The 21,475-nt window shown below is 40.4% G+C and overlaps 1 protein-coding gene across 1 annotated transcript in view; it reads left to right on the forward strand.

Moving 5' to 3' along the window:
• Nucleotides 1–20,078, forward strand: part of LOC114095200 (cytosolic beta-glucosidase) — a 188,811-nt gene extending 168,733 nt beyond the window's left edge. Inside the window, exon 6 of the mRNA XM_027938386.2 lies at nucleotides 19,282–20,078. Coding sequence (XP_027794187.2) covers nucleotides 19,282–19,484 — 203 coding nt within the window. The 3' untranslated portion in view covers nucleotides 19,485–20,078. The remainder of the gene's footprint in view (nucleotides 1–19,281) is intronic.
• The last annotated feature ends 1,397 nt before the right edge of the window (nucleotides 20,079–21,475 follow it).

Genomic DNA, 21,475 nt, shown 5'->3' on the forward strand with positions numbered 1-21,475 from the left:
GGGGGGGGGCGTATAAAGAAACATGGAAGTTGTTTTCAAGGAGAATAAAATCAAACTGATGAGATAATTACATCTGATAATTATCTAATACTTGGATGAAAAGTTGCTTTGCTACATAGTAATAAAAACTGATAACAAAGTAAAAATTAAGGCCATTTGAGGGAAAGGGGGGACCCACAGATGACCTGAATGAGTTTGTTTATTCCGATAAAAGTAATAAAACCTGAGAAAATTTATTTTCTCTCCATCCACCTTTTAATGCCATAGTTCTTGGATTAAGGTGGGTTGTTGCACATAAATTAGGAGGGCAGTAAATAAACTATATGTCAGGTATGGATGAATTGCTACCTCGTTTGAGATTCCTAAATCCCAGGAATCGTTCTGTTTTTCCCAATCCACAGACAAGGAAACTAAGGTCTGAATAGCCTGTTGAAGTCTGCAAGCTGTTATGTAAATGGCTAGGACTGAGTTCAGGCAGCTTGGCTTACGGTTTATGGTCTGCTTTAATCCCTGCTCGGGCCTCTCCCTTATGCCTGATCCTGTGATGATCCAGAAGGGAACTACGGCTGCAGAGATCTAGGTTCTCACTGCTGCAGAGATCTAGGTTCTCACTGCAAGTTTATTTTGCAGGGCTCCAATTAGTACACCAAATGAGCTCATTTACTAAACAGGCCCTGAGTAATTGGCTGATGGGGTTGGGGTGAATAGTGTCCTCGGGAGGGCTGTTTCCACAGCTTGACGCATTGGGCAGTCAAACCTGCGGTTGTTTATCCCTCTCCAGGACTGCATGGCCCAGCACGCTAACGCTGCAAGAAAATGGTGCCCAATTTAAAAACTCAAACTGGATGAATAGTCCTGGCTCTGTCTTTCAGAAAGAAACACTAGGAACCCAGCACAGAGGTTCTGCCTGTACCCTGTGTCAGCATGAAAGTGGGGCTGTGTGGGGCAAAGGGGTTCTCACCTTCCACATATGGATTTAAACAAGGGGACTGTGTCTGGGCTTTTCCTCCCTCCAGAGCCTCTGAAAGAAGTATGGCCTGGGAGGAACATGCTGATGGGCCAGGTCACACAGCCTATTACGTAGTCTATTCACCGTGATCCTAAATCCTCCCCAGAGAGGAAACTGCAACACATAGTCATTTGTCCCAATTGACACAGCTTGTAGCCAGCACCTCTCTGTACCTCTCTGTGAAAGTACAAAATGGGGCTGGCAATGACACCTACCTTATGGACTTGTTGTGTCAAATGCGTTAACAAAAATAAGGTTTGCCATAATAGTAAATTCTGGTGAACATGTGGGGAAAAAGAAACATTTACACACTCTTGGTGGGATTGTAAGTTGGTGTAACCACTATGAAAATCAGTGATGGAGGTTCCTCAAAAGATTAGACATAGAACCTCCATGTGACCCAACTAAACCACTCCTCAGTATTTATTCTAAAGAATTAATGTCAGCATGCTAAAGTGATCCAGGTGCGCCCATAATTATGGCAGCACAACTCATGATAGCCAAGTTATGGAAGCAGCTTAGGTTCCCACCAATGAATGAATGAGTAAAGAAAATGTGGCAGTAGACACAATGGAGTTTTATAAAGCCACGAAGAACAAAATTATGTCATTTGCTGGTAAATCGATGGAACTGGAGAACACCATGTTAAGTAAAATAAGAACATCATGTTAAATAGAATAAGAACATCATGTTAACTAAAATAAGAAAGGCAAGGGTCTCTCTCATGTGGAGAGAAAAAAGGAGAGGGAAAAAGAGATTTTTAGAAGTGTGACTGCTAGGATAAAAGATGGGAAGAAGGGGGAAGAAGGAGATGAAGAAAGTGAAGGGAGTCCTGGGGAATGAAACGGGCCTAATTGTTATGAGTACATTTAAATACATAAAAAACCTCACAGTTTTGTATGACTATAAAGAACCAATAAAAAATAAAATAAAAAAGGTTTGTGCAAGGGCGTCCAGGTCATAATAATCCTTCAACACATGTTAGCCATCATCACTATTATTTGCCACAATTATTATTTGTATCAGATCATGAAGTGGAAAAAAATGGAATTGGGAAAGGGTTAAAGTTCTGACTCTTTCTTCTATGTGTTTTGGGAGCATGAGTAAGTCACTCTTTTGACTCAGTGTTCTCATCCCAGATGAGGAAAACACTAACCTCATAGGGTTGTTTAAAGGAATAACAAAATAATTAATGTCTGTCAGTATCATCGGTCAACTCTACAGCCTCATGTTCATTATCATCACCGAGTCTCCAAACTTTTTTTTTTTTTTTTGATTATTACATCATGGATATATATAAAGGTGAAATTCACTGTGGTATACTAATGCATGTACATAGGAAAGGGTTTTTTTTTTTTTTTCTGTTTGTTTGTTTTGGTATCAGGGATTGAATTTAGGGGCACTTGACCACTGAACCACATCCCAATCCCATTTTTGTATTTTATTTAGAGACAGGGACTCACTGAGTTGCTCAATCCCCAGTACCACCACCACCAATAAAAAAAAAAAAAAAGAAGAAGAAGAAGAAGCAGCAGCAGCAACAGCTGGGGCAGGAGGATTGCAAAGGTCTTTCCTCTGGATTCTCTTTCTTATCAACCCAATTGACACAGCAGCGTTAAGACACTATTTCATCCTAAGCCCTTCTTCTCATCTCTTTGGTCTATAAGATTGGATGATATCACTAGTTCCTGGCCCTTCCTCCTATCTCACTGCAACTTCCCTAATATAAGGCATCCGCAGCCTCCTCCCTGGCCACCTGACCTCCTGTCTCCAGTCTGCTGGGAAAGTGTTGTATAAACCCAAACTCCTCACCCCCCACTTAAAACTCCCTCGTGGCCTCTCATTGCCTTCAGCATAAAATCGCATTTTCTTAGCATGGAAATCAAGGCCTTCCTTGACATGGTTTTTCACATACCCCTAAGGGTCACTGTCACCTTTCTGCCTTGTGTCTCAACAAACTAGACATGGCTTCCAGGATGTGTCTGAGATGGTTAATTTTGTGTCAACTGGGATATTTGGTTAAGCATTCTGGGTGTATCTGTGAGGGTCTTTCTGGATGAGACGCATATTTAAATTACAACCTGAGTAAAGCAGATTCCCTGCTCTGTGTGGGTGGGCCTCATTCAATCCGTTGAGGCATAAATGGAAAAACAAGTTGAGGAAAGGGGAATTCACTCTCTCTGCCTGTCTTTGAGCAGGGACATCCATCCATTTTCTCCTGCCTTCAGATTTGGACTGCAACTATACCATTTGCTACCCCGAATCTCCAGCTTGCTAACCACGGACCTTAGAATTCTCCAGCCTCTAAAATCACGAGATAATCAAATAGGTCTCCCATTGGTTTTGTTCTCTTGAGAATCCTCACTATTACAATGTCCCTGTTTTGCTCTTGTGCTTTCTGGCCTTATCCTTTTGGTTATCTTTTCTCTTCCCTTCAAAATTCTAGCATCACCTAATGTACAGCAGCCTTGGGCATCCTCTTTCCTGGACACCCTCATTGATCTTTGCAGGGCACCCAGCATTTTCTCTGATCACATTGTATCATAACTGCTCCTTTATGTATCTGTTCTTTCATTGAAGTGTTAGTCAGCTTTTCATTGCAGTAACCAAAATCCCTGACAGGAACAACTTAAAGGAGGAAAGATTTCTTTTGGCTCAGGGTCTCAGAGGATTCACATGGTCAGCTGGCTCCATTCCTTTGGGTCTGAGGTGAGGAGAACGTGGTGGTGGAAGGGTGTAGTCAAGGAAAACTGTTCAGCTAAGGGCCGCCTGAAAGGAGAGTGGAGAGTGTGGTAGAAAAGGACAAGGGACAAATACAGTCCTCAAGGTCATGCCCCCAATGACCTATTTCCTTCAGTCTTGACTTATTTGCCTACAATTTCTCCCCAGAAGATCAAAATAGTAATCCTTCAAATAGATTAACCCACTGGTCATCCAATTATTTTTTAAAAGCCCTACTTCTAAACCTTTCTGTACTGGGGGCTGTTTTAAGTTTTTTGGGGACTGCTTAAGTTTTTTAGGGGACAGTCCAGATCCAAAACACTGAATAATGGAGGAACCCTTGAAGACTGGGAGCTCACTGTACTTGTTTCTAAACTCCCAGTGGCTTAGAAAGAAAGCAATGCATATTATTTTAATGAGGAATCAATATTATACTCAACACCCATAAGGATGAGATAGTTGTCCTTTGAGAATTATCTGTAAGTTGCTAAAAGAGGAGACTATACACGAGATTTGTCACTAAATGGTTTTGGGAAAAATGGCACAGCCATTTTGTGTCTCAGTTTTCTCATCTTTTAAAATGGGAGCAATAATAGAACCTACCTTATAGGATTGTTGGAAAGAGCAAGTGAATTTTGCATAGAAAAACATCCAAATAGTGTTTGGCATCCTGTGAACACTCAGTAAATGTGATTTTCTACTGTTTAATTAGCTCCAAAATGGGAGTAAATTTCACCCTATTCTTCATTCAGGAAAGTTGCTCTTGGCGAGTATCTGTGAAACAGGGAGAAGTGGTCTGTGGGTTTCCTTGACGTCAGAGAATTAGTACACAAGAGAGTAGATGTATCAAAATTCAAACAAAATCAATATGTATATGGCAAAACAGTGGAGTTGGAAGACTTATGGAGTCCTGACATGAGCCAGAACAAACCCAAACTATTGACTTAATTTCCCTTTTTGTCTGATGGTTTTCTTGTACTGTGGTTCACAGTGAAATACAAGGCTGTCCGTGCCCATGCGTGTTCTCTAACCTTTCTGTTTTCTGTAGATGCCTCTCAGGAACATCTTGGTACTTTTAATACACCAACCAGTAAAGAAAAACTGATATATGAAAGACCATAAGATTGGGAAAAAAAGGGACAGTGCTTGGACATACCACTGCCAGTCACATACTTGGTGCAGGGCATCTGCTACTCCCACCCACAGTGCTGCAGTCAAGAGTCTTTGAAAAAACAAGAAAAATGGAGAGAATGATGGCATTTCTACCTCCTAAGCAGCACTATGAACTCTCATAGGAATTAACCAGGGAACAGGAATGATGGGGTCTGCTAAAGCAAGTGGACTTTGGAGGCAAATGGTTGGATTTCAGTCCCTTCTCTGTCACCTGTTAATCACTTTGAACACATTTACTTTCACTGAACTTCATTTTCTGTGTCTAGCTAAGGGACATAATAGCTTCAGTCTTTAAGGGTTGTTATAAATGATGTTTTAGCAATAACAATAGCTTATCTTTCTATGTTCAAGGGAAGTGTAATATGCCACCTTTGATAATCCTCTGAGATTCTCCTTGAATCTGAAAAAACTTAAAGGATAATGACCTGGCTATTTGTTTGTTAAGGTTCAGGAATAAAAACAGTTTGGAGATGCTGTTGATTGTGTAAATGGATGCTCCTCTTTTCCTCTCTTCCTCCATCTCTTTCCTCTGTTCACTCCCTTCCTTCCTCTCAGTGCACTTGCCTGATCACAGCCCCCAGTCAAAGCACCTCATCCTCTTGTGTGTTCCTGAAGGAAGCATTGGCACCTCTAGGGAGCAACAGTTACTGAGTCTTCTTTACTTCATCTATCACTGTTGGTCCTACATTCTTCGTTTTGAAGGCCAGGTATGATCTAATGCTTCTACGATACAATTTAAAGTCTTCTTTGATGTTGGATGTCTTGGGGGGAATAAGACAGAATCTTAGCAGGTGGATCTCAGCCACTCTGTAATTTTGCATAATAATTAGAATAAGCCATCTTGTCTAAATTCCATTCCTAAAATCCTGAGAGGTTCCACTGTGTACTGTGTTTAAGTATAGAGATAACAGGGTTCCACCTTTCACAAAGATTGCTGGTTTGAAAAGAACCCTAGAGAGAGAGATTGCATCGCCAGTGGACTTATAGAGAGGATGCATTCCAAACCAGACGGGCTAACAATCTCAAAGATGCCTTGTTCATGCATCAACTAATTATAGACAGAGATGGAAACAGGATTTGGGATCTCAGAGTGTATCACAGGGCATAAGGCCTTGGGAGAGAGGGGCCAATTCAAATGATTACAACCTTGATATGGTGCATGTGTTCTCTTTCAAGACTAGCTGGCAAATTCTTATTTATCTTTGAAATTTCTATTCAAATTATTATTCCATTGGAAAGTTGCCCTTGACCTTCCCAGAAGGGTTAAGCCATTGTTGGTCCAGGGTCTTTTATAGCTCCCATTCCTCTATACTCCCAGACCAATTATTTTTTTGGATCTGTCTTCTTAAATGAGACCATTAACTGCGAGGACAGAAACTTTGTGCTATTTATCTCTAGATGATGCACACTGAGCCTGGAGTCTGGTACATAATAGTTGCTCAATAGATATTTTCTAAGTGAATAATGAACAAACTGGATTTCTCAAATATTTGGAGTCACAGAGCTCACTTGTGAAGAAAAGCTATTCTTTGCCCCTGATATTATTGATGAATGAAGTCCAATCTAAATTCATGTCAAATGTTTTCCTGCCTTTGCAGCCTGCACGACTGAATTCCTTCCTTCCTTTTTTCAGACTGGAGAGTTTCGTATGTAATAATGTTGGAATCCCCAAAGTTTAGGAGGAAAGTATTTCATGGTTCTCACTCTGAGGTCTACAAGGAGTTTTATTTTCTGAATAAGTATTGATCGCAGCTTACAAAATACTGCAAACCCATATAATTAAAAAGAATGAGACCAGTCATCGGTGGGCAGTGCATGTCTAAGTGTGAGAGAAGACAAATTCTTCAGGTGCCTGTGATTTTATAATTGTACTTGCTTGGGAAGCTTATTAAAGCCTTGCAGGTGCAATGTTTCATCCAGAGTAGTGAACCTTTGAAAGATATGCATAATAAACAGAGTTTGAAATATGTTTTTATTCCTGGCCATATGGTCCTGTCTGGAGCTTTCCTGGATCTTTGGGTCAGTTCGTTGTTGAAAGATGGGCTTGCATGGACCCACCTCTTGGAGCAGCTGTCAGAGCCCTATCAGAACGAATCTGCTTTTGCATGATTATTTATTTTATGTGGCTCTCTGAAATAATCCCAGCCTTGCTCAGGAGCTGAAATGTGCTGAGCAAAGTTTCTCCCCTGAACAGCTTGTGGCCATATCACCAAGCAGTGTCCTTCCTTGTCCTTAAAAAGCAGACTAGCGAGACTTGTACATTAGGCCAGGATAGGCAGTCTGGGTGAGGTGTGCCCACCTGGGCTTGAACTTGATGCCAGAAATATGAAAATTCACACAGTAGCATTTTAAAGAGGTGTCACTGTTGTTTCTTCTCAACTCTCTATTACTTACTTTATCTCTCAGCTCTAGGTAATTACAGGGGCTGCTGGGCACAAGCATCTGAAGATTTTTTTGTGGTGGCAGTGTGGTGAGGATGATGCCAACACTTGTTCTCCCTTTGTCATTACTGGAAGGTGGCATTGACTCCTCTGCTTTGTAAGGGGCATTTAATAAATTCATTCAGCATTTTTTGCATATGTATGGGAAACTTCTAACTGACAAGAGCCTTGGCCCTGGGATCAATTATACGCAACAAAGTGCTCTGGTTTCTAACACATTGAATGGGCAGGAGGTTGATCAGACTGGGAGAAATTTAAGTCTCATATCCTTTCTTGTTTATTTGTAAAGTCAAACCTAGAGTTGAATTCTGACATCACGGTAAAATAAAATAATCTTGCACTTATGAATTGCTTTTTCTCTACTCTTATGTTGCAGGCAATATGTTTAATATCATCATATGTCTATTTGTAGCTATTCATTCATTTAAGCAATATTCATTGAGCACTTGTCCTTCATCAACCACTGTGCTAAGACTTGGAAAGGAAGGATCCACATGATTTCTGCCTTCCTGGAGTTCTACTGTAATTTGGATTCGCATTATCTCCCAGAGACCTGTGGGTTTTATGATTCCAATGTACCAAGATCTAGAGGTGGGGCTTTTAGAAAATGATCAGATCATGAGGGCTCTGATCTCATCAGTGGATTAATCCATTTGGTGGATTAATAATTTGGATAAACTCCTGAGATGTGGTGGAAACTCTAGGCAGATGGGGCATTGTTAAAGGAAGTAGGACACTGGGGGCATACCCTTTGGGATTGTATCTTGTCTCTCTGAGAAGTTTTCCTCCACCATGCCCACTTACCATGGTCCTGCCTCTGCTCAGGCCCAAAGCAATGGAGCCAGCCATCCATGGAAAGAATCATCTGAAACCGTGGGCCCAAATTAACCTTTCCTCTAAGTTGTTTCTGTCAAGTATTTTGGTCACATTGATGAAAAGCTGACTAACACAAGGAAAAGACAGACTTTGGACAAAGAGTCACATGTCTCACATGTGTTACATAAAGGAAGTTGGGGTACTGCGTGAACAAGCACGGCAGGGAAACCTGTATGTGCTCTTTGCTTTTATTGCCTATTTGCAGCTTAAGATCAAAGTCTATCTGATTTTTTTTCCTGTATGAGGATCACTCCACTTAAAATAATAACATATAATAGTAGATGTTCAATCAAGTATTTATAAATGTAAGGGAGGAATAAAAGAAAAAAGTTCAGCAGGAAGTGTTAAGATTCATGAATTTCTTCAGTTCACACTTTGTCGAACTACAATTTGAAAGCCCTAGATCATTTTCAGAGTAAAGCTATATATTTTTCTTTTGTCCCCACTTTCAGTATTGCCATTTAAAAAATTTGCTGTGGTATCTATATTTTTGTTTCTAAACCTTTAGAATCTAGAAATTAGCCTTCCACATGAGTATAGAAATATTTGACTCTGATTTTTTTAAGGGCTACCCTTATGTGGCCATAGTTGGCAGAGATGAGCTCTTTCTCTGTGCAAGTAGATCAATATTCTTATGTGTTAAAAGATGATGTCTATGCCAGAGTATTTATCTCAGGCTAGAGATAAGGTTGCATGCTGAAAGGTGTTTTCTCCTGGAGCATCCTTAGAGCACCCTAAGGTATTCCAGAGACATGGGTCACCCTTCAAATTTTATGTTGTGCTCCGGGGAAGAGCTTTCCAGGTCAGCAGAAGTACTGCCCCTAAATTCAGCCAAGGACCATGTAGGGGTACTTTGAAGAACATGGGGAATCAGAGGTAAAAGTTTGGTAGCAACCTGAGACAGTGGAGAAACTTTTGGAAAATGTCAGAAAGTGGGAGGTCAGTGAGAAGTGACGGGGACTCTCTGGTCCACGTGGATGGAGAGTTAGAATATCCGGGTTGGGTCTGGAATCAGGCTGAGTACTGTGGAAGACAGGGTCAGCTTGTAGTACTCTGACATGCTCAGGTGCGGGAAATCAATGGCCACTGAATTCCTCATTGTTCAGCCTGAAAATATGATTCCAAGACCCAGATGGGAATAGTGATACCAGTTTCATTAAGAACATATTAAGCCTATGCTTTCTCCTTCCCTCCCTCACTTTTTATCTTCCTTGCCTTCTTCTCATCCTCCATGTCTCTTTACCTTCCTTCTCTATCATTACCTCAAACAAGTGCTTATTTAGCATCTACCTGGTGCTAGGTACTCTTCTCCAGGTGGGGCATATTGAAAGGACACACAAGGACTCTCTTTCTCATGAAAGAGACTTTCAGTCTTCCAGAGGAGATGGACAATAAATAAATAAATTAATAAACACATGCACAATACACTTTCATTTAATGATAATGACCACAAAACAGCAGTATAGGATGATATGAGAGAGAAAGGGGTGGTTGGGACTAGGATTTTAAATTGGGCATCAGAAAAGACCTCTTATGGTGGTGAATTTGGACTAAGACCTGAAGGGCACAAAGATCCATTAGGTAAAGACCTAAAAGAATAATCCAGACAGGTGGAAATGTTAGTAGAAAGGCATTCAGAGGGATGAGGGACCAGCACGTTTTAAGTTGGGTCTTTATTCTCAGAGGACTTATGTTCCAGTGCTTCTCCCACATCCATTCCCTTCATGCTCTCTGCATGGTCTGGCAGTGAGCTTCCCACGGTGACTTTGATTCTGCATGGCACTTACAGTCCTTGGGTCTAGACTTGCAACCTTTCCATGATGAACTGATGAAAACAATCACAGGCTTTGTAGTCAGACAGCCTTAGGTGCCATTCTCAAATTGTCCCCTCTAGTTCTGTGGCTTTTGTAAAAATTACACCTCTAGAAAAATGTACCCTGTGACTTTATCATGTCAAAGAGATGGGACATTTCTGATCTTCTTTCTCAGTTTTCCTTTCCAAATTATCTTTAAAATCAGAATTCTATAAGACTTGCACCAAAGTTTTGTTTTCTGGAAATTCTCCATCAAAAGCCATGATCTCAACTACCATCTCTGTGTAACATAAATGTCTAACATTTATGTCCCCATCTCAAATTCTATCTGGAGCTCTTTTCTGTCTATCCAGCTACCACCTGTTTAACTCTCCATTTGGAGGTCAAAATAGCATCCTAATGTCATTATGACCAAAGTTAATCCATTATCATCCCTGCCCCTCCCCTAACACTTGTCTATGTACAGTATTCCCTAACTCAGAGTTTGAAAATATTATCAATTAAATTATGCTCACTTTACTTTCTTATTTCCTTTGTTGTGGATAGCTCACTGAAATACTGATTTTGTCTGATTGCATGTTGGATTTGCCTTGCTCTCTCCATCTTCTTATCCACCCCAGTCTACCTTCCCTTCATTTCCTCCTGATTTACTGCAGTTACTTCTAAATGCTCTCTCCAATTCCATTCTTGCTGAACTCAAATGTATGCTTCACAAATATCAGAGTCTTTTAAAAATGCAAATTAGTTAAAGCCATTTCCCTCCTTAAAATTCTTTAAGGATATTTCATTGCTGTCAGAATAAAAATCAAAATCCTTAAAACATTTAACAAGGCTTACATGTATGTCCAAGTGCTGTCTGAGACTCTCCCCATCATTCTTTATTATCTGTTGTCTTGGCTGAAGTTCCTTACATGTGCTGTGGACATTTCCCATATCTGAGTTTTCACACATGCCGTTATTCTTCTTGGAGCACTCTTATCTGTCTTCTAATGCAGTGGACATCTTTTATGTATCCAATATGCTTGTTTCATACAAGTTTTGTCTTGCCAAGGGAGAGGATGGGATTTCTGGTTTCTCTGGAGCGAGGATGCAGACATGGGATCCACCAGTCACACTCATCCATGTGAGAATTTAATTTGAGGGTGAAGAGCTGGACTGAGGCAGAACCAATTATGCTAGTGAGGATGGCAGCAGAAACAGCTAGCTTTTGGGAATGATGATGGTTACAAGGTCTAGTTTTTGGTGCAGAAGCAACCAGGATGCTGATGGCTGCTGGGGTGGCAGGAAAGTTGGATTTTGGCAACAACCTAAAATAGAGGAATTTGTTCTCATTAGGTCTTTAGAGTTGAAGCAGTTTCTCCAACCAACCAGATCTGTGGTTTACTTTGAACACTGGCCCTAAAAGTTCCATTGGAGCCTATTTCTTGAGCCCAACACTTGTGTGCTTCACCAGCCACGTTGGCTGCTGTTACAATTTAGAAAGAGCATTGGCTGAAAGGGATGTATGACTCTAACTCATCCTTGGGCTCTGGGTTCTGTTTCATTTCAGAAAACTGCTCTTTCAGTCCTATCCCTGCTGCTTAAGATAGATCCTACCGTAGAATGCAAGCAAGACACCGTATGGTGCTGTAGCTTGGTCTAAAGCTTCTGCTGTTACCTTGCTGAGATAATATCTCAAATCTCCTACTTACTTTCTGTATGAACTTCACTGAGGTTAACTAACCTTTCTGGGCATTAATTCTCCATTTCTAAAATGGCCACCATGGTAATATCTATCTGTCTTACAGGTCGATGGCAAAGATTGAATGACTTAATGCATGCATGCAGCCCTTGAAATGATATCCAGATGTTCAAAAATGTTAGCTATAACCTGCAGTTTCTCAGGATTCCTCCTTTTTTATTTTTTCATTCTGCTTTTCACAGACTGTAAGTAAAAGCTCACAGGGTGATAATTTGATTAATATATGCCTTTACATAACTATAATTGCAATAAAAGAGGAATTTTTTAAAAATTTTGTTCATTATTATGTTCCTAATTTCTAGCATGCGATGTATTTATTTAAGAAAGACGGAATAGGTGTTGCCACAAGGTCCTGGGGACCTTGAGTGATGGCCTCTCTAGTCCTAGCACACTGAAGCAGGAGAGCTTCGCAACCCTGGTGTTCCTGGAAGCTTCACCCTAAATTCCACTTTTCTGCTGGTTATTTTTCATGACCCACAACTGACCACACCACAGAGTACAGCCTTATCTGGGATCCTGTATTTTCCAGGGGGTGACCTGCTCTCTGGGGTTCTCAGCCCTGGTGCTCAATGCTGACTCTGCACCCTCTGAAAGGTGTTTGAAACCAGAAGGAAGAAAGAGCAAAAATAGAAAGTTCCAGAGAGAAAGGAAGGAAGGAAGAGAAGGAGGAAGAAAATGAGGAAATGGAGGAAGGCAGCCTTTTTGGCCAAAAAGAACTTCCCTAGATAGAAAAAACTTTGGTTCTCATATTTTTTTTTCTTTTTTTTCTTCTTCTTTTTTTTTTACCAGAGCAAAAATAACTGTACAAGCAATATATATGGAGAAATTATAGAAGATAACATGGACAGGTACCTATTCTCAGATCAGTTTTACAATCTAGATATTTTATATGATCCCTTCAACTCCCTGCTATTTGCAGTTTCCTCCCCCCCCCCAAAGTGTAATATAAGGAGTAGGAATAATATAGTTAATTAAGAAATCTGTGCAGCTCATTTCTGGTTAATTGGCATTTTCCTATAAAATATTTAGAAATTAGCTTTTGGTATTCAAAGCCTCTTTTTTTCCAGAGAGTCATAGCTTTTGCTACTAAGAGTCTGTGTCTGCAGGTGGGGCTTCCTGTGTTGGGATTATTTGCACATTTCCACAGATGCTGTCCAGCTACTGCTACTCAGCTGGCGGGGGGGCTTATTGTGCATTTTCTATGTTTAGATCTTCCTGATGTTGTTTTATTTTATTTTTTTCCTAAGAAGGGAAAACAGCCGGTGTGCCAGTTCTCTTACAGGAACAGTTATCTTGCTGAAGATGCTCTCCAAATGTAAATGCCCTAGTGCTTTTCAACCAAACTCAAAAACTCATTTTCAAAGTTGGCATGAGGGGCAATTGCCAGAAAATCATCTCTGAGCTGTGTACCCAGAAGGCTTTCTCTCATTGGCTTTGACAGGCTTGGGGAGCAATTCTATTAAGCTCCCAGTTAGACCAGGTGGTGGTCTGGGACTCAGAGCTCAGTTGGCAACTGCTTTAAAAGAACATGGGGCATTAGTTTTCTGTGGCTGCTGTAACAACTTAGCACAAACCTGGTGACTTTAAACGACAGAAATATATTCTTCCACAGTAATAGAGGCCAGACATTTTGCTCCATGTGTCTCAGTTGACCGCTGGTGGTTGCTGGCCATCTTTGGTGTTTGTCGAATCTCTCCCTGTGTCTTCACTGAGTCTTCTTCCAGGTGTGTCTTCTCCCTTTCTTTTCTCTTACACGGATGCTTGTTGTTGAATTTAGGGCTCACTATTATCCAGGAGATCCTTAAACAAATTACATTTGCAAAGACCCCTTTTTCAAAAAAGGTCACAGTCACAGGTTTTGGATGGACACATCTTTTGGTGGCCCTCATTTTTATCCACCTCACATGATAAATTGAGAGGATTTGTCCTGATCAAGGGGAATAAAACCAGGCTTTAACTGAGCACTGGGCTGAAATGGAATTCCAGGAGGGACATTTGATCATCTGACGTCTTCACATTCTCCCTGTGGTGATCCATTTCTGAAAGGTGGTATGGCCTGGCTTAGAGATAGCTAAGTCTCTTAGCACAGGGCTTCTCTAGCTAGAACTATTAGGGACAGGAGCTGGGGGACATTCTCCAACATAGAAAAATCTCAAAGGAGATGCCTCTGGGGCTGGAAACTATATTAAAAAAACACAGTGGACTGCCAGAGTATTTTCTAGGCTTGAGTCTGAAACTTGATTAGGTAAAAACATCACTCAGGTATTTGATTAAAATAAGTTCTCAGGTCCCAGCCTGTGTTAGTTTGATGAGGCTGCCATAACAAAATGCCACACACTAGGTGATTCAAACAGCAGAAATCTATTTTCCCACAGTTCCAGAAGCAACAAATCCAAGATCGAGGTGGCCACTGATTAGGGTCCTCTTGATGCCTCTCCCTGTGGATTACAGATCATCATCTTCCAGCTCTGTCCTCACATAGTCTTTCTTCTGTCCACGTGCATTCCAGGCCTCTGTCCCTATTCTTATATTTTTACCTTGGATTCTGCATTTTTCAAAGGGAGGCAAGATGAGGAAAGCTACAGAAACCCAGGGTGCTTTGGGCATCGTGCTGGGGGCTGTGCTATCCCATTCAATCCTAACAACAGTTCTAGCAGTAGGTATCAATGAAAAGTGAGACGCTCCCTTGAGCTAGGAACTGGTGCATCTGGCATTGAACATGAGCCCATAGAGGTTCCCTTTCCAAGTGTGCCCCTTCAGTTTTGTGGGTTCTTAAACCCTGAAGATGTTTCAAATGTGTGTTTATGCATTGAGCACAACGAACTTGGTTATTGTATAGTCTGTATGGCATTCTGATAACTGAGATCTTTGTGAGTTTGTTTCTGTTTTCCCTTAATTTTCTTTTCTTGGTCACTTTTCTACATTTGCCTGGTTATATTTATTTGATTCTGTACTATGATTACATTTTAAAATATTCATAATAATAATTAAAAGTTTGGAATATAGATACTTCCATTCAAAACAAATTTGGATGTGCATATAGGGGGTACTACTCTGTCCGGGAATCAGAGTAGATGTTCGCTGAACAGTCAGGTGACTTGATATGTCCCAATGTCTAGCTTCCCTCTGGACCACTGTCACCTACCCTGAGAGTTCATTCCTTCAGGGTTTTAGATTTCTGTATATGGAATTTCATTCTAGAATTCCCACTCTGTGTGCTTCTGGGTTTGAACACTTATCCTCACCTCATCTCACAAAAACAAAACAAAAATAGTTCAGATTTCTGAAGACTGGAAAATTCTATCAGGAAAAAGTAGCTGCCATGTCTATCCATCTCATATTTCACTTTGAAACTAGCCCTGACGATGCCTGCCAAACTGTTAGCTTTCCACTGGTTTGAAGATTTACTTAAAATACTTTATCTGGTGTGTTTTATTCATTTTCTTTAGAAAGACTTGCTCAAATAACGTAGGTTGCCATTACCTGAACTCGGAAGTCTGGAAGTCTGATTTTTCTTTCTGCATGTTCCTGGGGCTTTATTGCTCTCATTTTTCTGTGGTGAGGCTCCCTTTTGTGCCATGCTGAGCCTTTCGTCTCACTCTGGTCATGGAGGTTTGAGTCTGTGGATCAGTGGTTTGTCTGATGACTACATAGTCTTGGCACATTCATAGATATCCCACAACAATCCTAAAAAATTCCTGCAGACTATCTCTGTTGATAAATTGTGAGAAATTGACCCCGAGTTCCCGATTTCTAGGCATTTGTAATTTGATAAACACAGGCATAATTATGGTGTTTCATAAGCCAGTAACTTGAGAATATTCCTCTGAGAACCATGAATAATGAATTTCTAAAGTAAGTGTGTTTGTGTTTGAGTGGGTATGCATGTGTGCAGTAAAGAATTTGACTTTCCCCTAAGAGTGGTTTGTCTCTTGCTCTCAGTTTCTGGGAAGTAATCCATGCCATTCTTAACAAGAATGTGTTTAGGATGGGGATAGTCACTCCCAAAAGATCAACCATGTGATTTGGGCCTTGGGTCACCGGCTCACCAGGAAACCAAGTTCATCCACATACCAATCAATCAATCAATCAATCAAGTCTATGTAATGATGTCTCCAGTAAAAGCTCTGGACAATGAAGCTCTCATGTCCTTCCCTTGTTTGCAATGCTTTATTTGAATTGCCTCATGTCAGCACCAGGAGATAATGTGTCCTGACTCCTAGGGAGAGGATAATGAAAGCTTTGTTTAGAATCCCTCAGACTCTGCATCAGGAATCTTTTTTTAGCTGATGTTAATCTCTACCTTTTCCTGTAACAGTCATAACCACAGGAATATCAGTTTTCAGTAAGTTGCCCTGAGTCCTTCTAGCAAATTGCAAAAACCAGGGTGATTTGGGGAATCGCTTGAACTTGAAGATATTTTCAGATGTGAGAGTGGTCTTATGGTTGACATTGTGCCCTTAACCTTTTCAGTTTGGCTGTTTCTGGACAGCGCGTGCTTGTGCATGTGTACGTGTGTTTGTGCACACGTGTGCACATCTCTCTCTCTCTCTCTCTCTCTCTCTCTATATATATATATATATATATATATATATATATACACACACACACACATATATATATATATACATATGGAGTCATATAATACAACATTAGCATGGGATTCTTATAATTAGAATAGCCTGCCTGATTGAGGCGAGACTTAGCAGTTTTTCTCCTTGCATCTTTATATCCAACCTACTGGCCGTGAGACCCTTTCCACAGCCTCCCGGTTCACATCACACTACGACTTGAAGATAAGTACCATTTTTATCCTTGCGTGCTGTGTTCCCATCCAAAGTTCTGTCGGTCCTTGTTGAGTTTGCTTCCAACTCTGGTTAAAGAAAGAAAGCAAACTCTCAGAAGTGTTTTTCCCTGCCAAGATTTGGGACCTCATAAATCATGGTGACAAGAAACGTGATGATGGTCTCTGTGCATTCCAGAGGAGATGGGAGGAGGAGAAGCGTGAAGGGTCCAGGGTGGTTTTGTCATTTTTCCCAGCGGTGGGGTGGTGGGGATTCCAGCAGGCTAGTTTCTCAGCCCTAACTAGGTAATTCTCTACTTGAATGTTCCTGCAGCGAAAGCGCAGAGACATCTACCAGTGTCACTCGGGCGGTTTAGAGCTTGCTGTTGAACTCCTGGCAGTTAACAATGAAATTGTCAAGATTTCCTTTTTGTTCCCTTCCAAGCAGGCAGGGCCTTGTTTTTATCCCCTGGTTTCGCACATGAATCACTCCTTTTATGCGTGATCAGTGGGGCTGTGTGTTTCCAGGAACTGCCTGGCTATATACCTGGCGGGCTTTCTTGTTGGGTAGTAGTTCTGCAAATGAGAAAGAAAATATGCAGATTCTCAAGTATCCCCAGGATGAATTACAAAGCAAAGTAGATTATTGTTTCCTAGCCTGGTATTTGGCTTTGGCTGTTTTGGTACTTAGAAAGATGCCATTCGGTCCTCAAATTAGGTCTCTAAAAATACATTATATGGAAATGATATTTTCCAGATTATGGACAGAGATCACTTTATTTAAAAAGAGACAATCCAGCTGAACTTAATTGCCCTCTTAGGGCATTTGTAAGTTCTTCTCTAAGCAGAGTACCATGCATGCCTCAAGGCACAAATGTGGAGGGGTTCTGTCAATCAACCCATCAGGGACCTTTTGTCTATAGAAATATCCTCAGTCAAAAAAATAAAAATCCCAAGATTTGGAAACCAGTGCATGTGTACAAGAATATGGGCATATGGGCGTAGTGTTTTTAGGAAACCTGAAAAATACAGATTGATACCAAAGGAAAAATTAAAGAATGGATCTTGCTTTGTTGAAAGTTTAGCGAGATGAGTCATTTTGGTTGAAATTAGTTCCCAGAACAATTAAAAATCTGATTTATTATGTGAATGTTCATTTTTCACTCAGCTTATTTAGGAATATGGCCATCTTGTGAAACCAACTTGCCTTTTCATTTAATTTCCGTGCTGAGAAATGAATATTAGTGTGTTGCATAAATTGGGTTTACTTATTCTGGCTTTAAAAAAGAAAATGTTCCATACAAAGACTCACACAACCTGAGAGTTTTGCTAAACTTAAAATACTAGTTAAAAAGTGAGCTAAATTTATTGAGTAAAACAATGGAAAGCATTGTAAAATTATTTAAAGAATTCTCCACCCTGATGTGAAATGCGTGGATATGCTTAGAACATTCACAAATGACATTATGTGGAGCATCATGTTTATGAATATATGCAGTTTGGGGGGAGATTATTTTTTTTTGTTATTAAAGGACTTAAACATGACTCTACATGATGTAGAATGAATGTTTCATCTCCCCAAGATTCATGTTGATATCCTACCCCCCACAGTGAGATGGCATTAAGAGGTGGTGACTTTGGAGGTGAATAGGTCGTGAGGACAGAATCTTCATGAATGGGATTAGTGACCAGATAAGAAGAGCCATGAAAGAACCCCCTCCCACTCCTGCCACATGAGGACACAGCAAGAAAGCAGTTATTGATAACCCAGGACACGGTTACCCAAAAGACCGCATCTGCTACCATCTTGATTTTGGACTTGCCAGCCTTCTGAACTGTGATACATAATTTGTTGTTTATAAGTCATCCAGTCTATGGTATTGTGTTACAGTAACCCCACTGGACTGAGACAGGAGCCACAGCAGTTTAGTACTTAGTCAGTCAAGGATATAGGCATGGCTAGAGCCATGTGCTGAACCTTTTCATTTTGGAGGTTCTGTTTCCAAACTTTTAAGACATATCTTGGTCATGAGGATAAAAGGTGAGCTCTGCGACTCCCTCAGGCATGCTGCTGCTACCTGTTCCAACTCACCAATGGATTTACTGAGCTATTGAAGGCTGTACTGAGACTCTGGGCAGTGTTTTTACTGAATATTCTCCTAGGTACTAGGGAAGGATGTGTGTGTGTGTGTGTGTGTGTGTGTGTGTGTGTGTGTGTGTGTTTGGGTCTGAAATGTCATAGATATTTAAAATAGTGCACTGAGTAGGTGAAAGAATAAAACAAATGTCAAAATGAATAAATGGCTACATAATTAAAATAATATCTAATTTCTTGAATGAAGCCCTATTTGGTTCAAGCAGAAAACTGAAAAAGGGGATTTTTTTAAGTTGACAAATAAAAATTGTACATTTCCAGTGTAAAACATGATGCTTTGATATTGTGTGTGTGTGTGTGTGTGTGTGTGTGTGTGTGTCTATATATATATACACACACACTGTGGAATGGCTATCTCTAGTTAATTAATATTCGTATTAATTCACATGCTATTTGTGTGTGTGTGTGTGTGTGTAAAAAGAGAAGAAAGCAGGTTTTCCTATTCCTATTGCCACATAGATCTCTGTAAGGGCAGGAGAAAGAGACCCAGAATACTCATTAGTAATTTTGCCTGTGTTCTCAAACCTCATCCAGAAATGGTGACTTTTTTCTTTTTTAAAAATTTCAGCTATCCATGTTGATAAAGTCAATCTTCAAGTGTATTGTGCCTGGTCCCTTCTGGATAACTTTGAGTGGTGTGATGGATACAGCCTTCGGTTTGGTCTTTTTCATGTTGATTTTGAAGACCCAGCTAGACCTCGGATCCCTTATACATCAGCCAAGGAGTATGCCAAGGTCATCCGAAGCAATGGCCTGGAGGGGGCTTTGTAGAAATGGTGGCTGGGCAGTAACCCCTGGAGAGGACACCTCTGCTGCTGGAAGGAAATCTGCTTCAGTGATGATCTCTCAGATGACCTCAGGTTGCCTCTGTACCTGCTGATCTGTTATTATGAAATCTGAATTTGTAATGCCTGGGAATATATTTAATGATGGCCTCTATTTGTATTTTGATTAATGAGGGTTTTAAAAAAATAAAATAGAAAACCACTGAAATTGATTTTTATATTAAAAAAAAAACAGATATATTTGGAAAGCTCAATTTAAATCCTTAGAATTTTTTTCTAGGAAAAAATGATGCAAAGTTTATAGAGATAATATTCTGATGATTTGCAATTGTGATGACACACAACTTATCACAAGGATACTTTTTACCAGCTTAACATATCCTGGTTACACAGCTACTTGTCCTTAGTCTATCCATTTTGTGTGATCATCACCATTTTGTCACTATTTAACCTAGAATAAAGAAATCAAAGCTAAAAGTAACATTATACTGTCATATATTCTTTTGTCACAAAGGAGTTAATTGAGAATCTATTTAATAAAATGCATTGTTGATATGTTTGGCACATGGTTTGCCTATGCTTGGACAAATACATTTTTCTGTTACCTAAGAACTTTTGGAAAACAATAAAATAATAAAGTGATTTAGACATCGAAAAGTCTCTTGAGTACTGATTTTCAGCAAAAGGCAGATTCAATGGCAGACGGCAGCAAATTCAAAGCAAGGTAATGAGCAGAGCAGTCTCTACCTCTGAAGGTTCCTTTTAGATTTTAGACCCGTGTGAAATAAGCACATGAATCAAACGAGCAGAAAGTGGAAGAGAAGGTGGAGCGGGGGCTCCTTACATTCATAGTCAGAATGTTCGAGATACGCACGGGACTGGTAGAAGTTGGAAATTGGACTGAGTTTCCTCAGGAGGGGTCAGTAGTGGATGCAGGGAGCACTCTGGACTCCATTTCTCCTCTTCAGCACCTTTCACATATGGGGAGTTTGGTCCCTTGTGTCTATATTTCAGTAGCATTGGCCAAACACCCCGTGTTAATCAGGCTTGAAGTAACCAAGTGTCATCATCCCATTTTGCAGACTGGATCTGCGACAGTGTGGATGTGCATTTTTCTCAAGTAGCATCAGTGCTGGTTAAGCAGCCCTGGAAACTTCTTGGCACCAGCCCTTGCCCAGCACACCACAGGGCTGGGGTCCGTGGAAGGCTTCTATGAACTTTTTGGAGACAGGAAAAGAAACAAAACAAAACAAAACAAAAACAAGCAAGTGTGGAGTTGGTGATCCAGTTAGAGGTGGGGAGCCGGTTCTGTGCTGTGGCTCAGCTCCTCAGAGGAAACTACCCACGCCTCTGGCATCCTTGAAGCCCCATCCCAGCCCCCGCTCTGCCAGCAGATGCTATGTCATTTTTTTTCTTTTATAAACTGTGGTCAATTTCTGGATCGTTTTCATGTTCATTATCAAGGAATTATTTACAGCAAAGTGCACACTTTCAGCAACTTTGGACAGAGTAAGAAAGAAATGGTCATGGTAGTTCAATAAACGTGGTTGCACTGGGGAAAATTATATTAAGATTAAAATGGTATACACGGGAAATTCTATTACATCTTTGCCACTGGTTTGTTATTTTTATTGTTCAATGAGACATTATCTCACAATTTGTGTTCATTTAAGAAGCACATTTCCAAACCTTATTTCATTCCTCTCCTATCCAGACTGTCTTTTTCATTTTTACCATGTATCTTGCTTACAATTTATGTGCCCTCTTATATTGCAAGACAACTGAGTTTTCTTTTTAATTAGGATGTTGCTTTGAGTATTACTTATCCTACAGGGCATATTTACAAGTTTTACAACAATACAAATGAATACTATTTTCCTTACCCAAACCTGAAAATTAATATTCGCATTGTAAATAAAACAATCTGTCACATTGGGTCTACCACGTGAAATGAGCAAATTCTCACCACTGAAGACC

The sequence above is a fragment of the Marmota flaviventris genome, chromosome 7 (genome assembly GCF_047511675.1).
Source record: "Marmota flaviventris isolate mMarFla1 chromosome 7, mMarFla1.hap1, whole genome shotgun sequence".
Lineage (NCBI taxonomy): Eukaryota > Metazoa > Chordata > Mammalia > Rodentia > Sciuridae > Marmota > Marmota flaviventris.